Below are 4,613 nucleotides of genomic sequence, written 5' to 3' on the forward strand. Positions count from 1 at the left end.
TTATCCCAGTGGATCAAAATAGTTGGAATTAGTTTGTTTCATAGGTGAATCATCTCAGGTAACTTACTTCTTCATTAGACGTTGCAAGTGTTATCATTTTATACTCCATAATAGACTCTACGAGATTCGTTTAACTGTTGGTCACTTTGGAATCTTGCAACAAGGTGAATCATCCTCATCATTGTATCTCTCGAAAACGACAAGAAAAATTTGAAAATGTAATATGAAGTTCATGTTATATTTTGATACCTTATTACTCTCTTAATGGCGTGCCAATTTTATACATGATGTCTATTGATAAATTTGTTCAACAATCCTATAACATAGACAATGTTAGACCTAGTACAATCAATGGCATACTTGAAGGTGTATGTGATGCTGTCATATTCAAATAATTTTGTTGTTAAAGAATTTAATTTATAGTATCACATAAACAAAGATTATTAAACGATATATGACTAGAATAAATTTAGAGCAAAAGATAAAAGACAACATATTTAAGCCATCAATATCCCAAAACTTAATGAGGGCCTCGTACCAGTAGCCACCTGATATGTAGCTTACCTGGCGAGAGAAAGGATAAAAGATTATAGAAAAAATAACACAAGCTAGATTATTCAGGTGCAACAAACAGTTTGCACTAAAACAAAACGACCAAAATTTCCATAATGCATGCATAATGTGCAATAACCTAAATCCAGGAAACAATAAAAAACCAAACAAAAAAACCTATCACAAACATATAAATGGACTTCACTGTGAAACCCCCAGCCACTTGGAGAAGTTGTCAAACTCGGTATAATCAGAATCTGAGACCATGGTGTTGTACCAAGCTTTTCCTGCAGCTTTGATAGCAGAAGCTTCCTCCTGATAAGAGTGAAAATAGCACAATGGAAAATAACATTAGCTTTAAAATTACTAAAACTCGTATCTAACAAAAAAGTCCATTTTGAAGTATGAAGCAAATAGAATACAATCAGAGAGAAACAGATAGCAGTCAAGGGTGAAGTTTAAATTAGATACAAAATCAAGTTCATTAAACTTATAGAAGGAGCCCACTAGCATATAACAACTATAAATTGCTTACTCAATCATGTTTGTTCATGATAGAAAAATAAAGCGAAAGCCAATCTTAGCTATTAAACTATGTAGACTGCATGCAGATACATGGCCTATTTTAAACATAACCTATCATTTCACAACATATAATAAGAACAAACCAAACCAACATTAAAAACTAACATGGAAATACAACTTGATAAATGCACAAAAATATACATTAAACATCAAAAGCATAAGCTATGCAAGCATGTCAACTAGTATATAGTACAACATATTATACATCTCAAGCATTATCAGTATGTAAACAAAATGTGAAAAATTGAGAATAATACTAAAATCATTATCACCTTAGAAACAGTCTTCCTCTTCTTATCAAGCTTCTCTGCCTTAGCCTTAACACGTTGAGCCTCAGCAAGCAAAGCCGCTCTCTTAGCAGTCTTAGCATAAGGATTAAGTCTAAGCATAACATTAAGATTCTTAAGAGGATTCTTCTTAAGAGTCGCACGCTTAACTTCCTTCTTAATAGGTCTCACAACAGATTGAACTTCATCAGAATTAATAATCCTAGTCAAATCAGAATTCGTCATCTTAGCCCTAGGTAGAACATACCCTTTCTTCTTCTCAGAAGGCTTATCAAACGACCCATAAATCGAATCCAATTTCTCAAACGCAGATTTGGTCCAAATCACAAACCTACCCAAATGTCCACCAGGTGCAAGCTTCAAAAGATTCAACCTCTCCACATTGGTTATCTCAACACCAGGAATGTTCCTGAAAGCTTTCACAGCTTTAGCTCCTTCAGTACTGTAAACAATGAGTGGACCCTTACGAGAGATATATCGACGGTTGCGCATTTTCCCCTTTCCAGGACGAATTCCATGGCTGTCTTTCGCTTTCTCAGCATCGGGAAAAGCTCCGATCTTCTTCAGAACCTTGATAGCTTCCTTTGTTTTCTCAACTCCCTCAGCTGAATCACCAACTACGAGAGGAAACTCGGGAACAGTCTCGATTCTGTGACCACGAGCGAGAACGAGTGAAGGGACTGCGGAAGCAGCAATGGCGGAAACAACCGCGTAACGCTTCTGGTTAACGTTGATCTTACGGTGCCACCTGCGCCAGATCCTGGTTGGAGCAAACATCCTACCACCACGACACATATTTCCGAATGCAGCCTGTCCGGCACGGTGAGTTCCACCACCGGCAACACGGGGGATACGGGAAACAGCACGACCGGTTCCCCATGATTCAGCGGAGGTTTGGTGACCGGCACGACGGCTGACAGCGTAAGGCTGACGGCTGTTATTGGAGATGTTGGAGTGGACAAAATTGACGATGTCAGGACGGATTGAAGCACGCATGACATCGGGAATGGGGAGGGTGGTTGTTGCATCGGTGGCCATGTCTCCTTCTAGGGCTTGGACGGTTACAAGGGGACGTGCTGCGGCGGTGGCCATGGCGGCGAGGACGAAACTCTAGCTAGGGTTTTTGGAGTACTACTACTATGAAGAAGAAAAGAGTTAGTTATGTGATACTGATTTGAATATAAATGTGTTTGGGCTTCTAATTGAAAACCATAAGCCCATAGTCATTTGGGTATTGTGTTTATTTGGCCCAGTAAAATTAAATGGATTTCTTAACACACCCTTTGCTTTTTTTAGCGTAGTGCGCGAAAATACATAAATATTTCTAGCTATCGGAAATATATTTTCGGAAGCATCCATAGTCAGATCTTTGATGGACAAGACCTTATAAAAGAGCAGGGAACTAATCGGAAGTTCATTTTCAGAAAGGACTTGTAGTTGTATTTTCGGAATATATTTACCCAAATATGTGCGCTCGTCTCTTCCTCTTCTTCACTTTCATAAACACATTCAAAACACAACATCAAAACCCTCTCAAAATCCCACCTACTCCCTTGTGATAAAATCTCATCAGAAATCAACAAACAACAATCAAGCATCATCTAACATCAGTGTTAAAGTTTCATCAACTAACAAGAATGAAATTTTGAAGTGAAATTATAAGTGTTTTTTGAGTTAATGCAACTGTATTTAGAAATTGAGTTTTAGGTTAGATAATTGAAATAATTTAAGTGTATGCAAGTTTAGAAGTATAGTTAAACATCTTAGTAAGGTTGTTTTTTCTATCAATGAACATTTTTTTGAGGTCTTAGTAGTGTGAACTTCGCCAATGACGAAGCAGATAAGTTGTAGATCATACCAGAGAAACATATCCAGTTTTTGTTCAACGTTTACATATAAAACCGGAGATGCATCTTCGGTTTTAGTCTGTCTGCATTTTCCCATTTTTTAAACATGAGTCTTTTTGGCAATGTTTGTTTCGTCCTTCTACAAGAGTTATGGCTGAAGGACAATCTAGGTTGGGACACTGCAAACTTGCACAACATGCTTTGATTCAGAGGGGAAAAATTCAGGCATCCCAGGTTCCTTCTACCTCTAGGTAGGTTGTGGCAGGTGCTTCTATAAATGGAAGACAAAGTAGATGATTGACAGCATTATGCTCCTAAAGGTAGTATTTCTTGGTCTTATATTGTATGTGTTTCATTTTGTAAATTATTTCGATGTCGTTACTAACTAATGATTCTTGTTTTGTTGGGCTTGGATCCTACAACACTTTTCTCGCATATCTGGTTGGTCACTTGATCCTATGTATACTGAAGTTAAGTCGTATGCAGCTGCATTCAACCCGCTCTGAGGGAATCAGGGGAGACAGAGTCGCTCTGTGTATAAATTGACAGCTTGGTGTTTGATGATATACACTTCCAGGCATGTGTCGACCACTGTGTGACGATTCCATTTGACGATGTTGTGTTGTACTCATAATGGTTGGCTTGTGGGTGGCGCAAGGCTACTCATTTGCCTGAGCGCGTCATGCGTCAGTTTGGGTACATGCAGTACATTCCTTGGGATCCTGCTAAGTATCCTCCTCCCCTGGTGAAACGCAAGGATATGGATGTCTTGTTTGATGATTATGTTAATCACCTGGTGCCAGATGAGGCTCGGAGTACGTTAGCACCAGACGACTGGAGCTGCGTGGACGATTACGTCCTATGGTTCTTTAGGGTGTCTCATCCATATCTGATACAAGATGCTCCAGGAAATCCATCTAGACTAGCTCATTAGGAAATCCTAGAGGAGGAGCAAGTTAAGACCGATCATGCTTATGATGTGTTGCCTGGGTGTTGTTGTATCGTGGAGATTGGACTGACAGGTATTGATGGAGGACTGTTTCCTGATGGCTCTGAGGTTAGAGTTGTTCTAGATGCCATCTTGGCGGAGGCTCGGGAGGCTCTGCAGTATAAGAGGTAGCAGAGGAACGCTGGGAGGGTCATGGGTCGACTCAGAGTCCGTCATACGCAGTAGTCTTCAAATTTGTATATCTTGTATTGTCTTTTGGTTTAGATAATATTTTGTTTATCAACTTTGAATTGTATTTGAAAAATATTTTGGTCAGTGACTTTATCGACTTTGAACATATTTTATAGTGTTAACTAATATATGTGTGTGTGTGTGTGCGTGTGTGCGTGTGTG

At 39.0% G+C, this 4,613-nt stretch overlaps 1 protein-coding gene across 1 annotated transcript; it reads right to left on the reverse strand.

Moving 5' to 3' along the window:
* Positions 1 to 468: 468 nt before the first annotated feature.
* LOC131651927 (large ribosomal subunit protein uL4) lies at positions 469 to 2,587 on the reverse strand. Its single transcript, XM_058921652.1, has 2 exons — positions 1,410 to 2,587; positions 469 to 867 (listed from the first exon to the last, which is right to left on the reverse strand). The coding sequence occupies exons 1-2, from the start codon at positions 2,514 to 2,516 to the stop codon at positions 754 to 756; spliced, it is 1,221 nt and encodes a 406-aa protein (XP_058777635.1). The 5' UTR covers positions 2,517 to 2,587; the 3' UTR covers positions 469 to 753.
* Positions 2,588 to 4,613: the final 2,026 nt, after the last annotated feature.

Source organism: Vicia villosa, linkage group LG2, assembly GCF_029867415.1.
Source record: "Vicia villosa cultivar HV-30 ecotype Madison, WI linkage group LG2, Vvil1.0, whole genome shotgun sequence".
Classification (NCBI taxonomy): domain Eukaryota; kingdom Viridiplantae; phylum Streptophyta; class Magnoliopsida; order Fabales; family Fabaceae; genus Vicia; species Vicia villosa.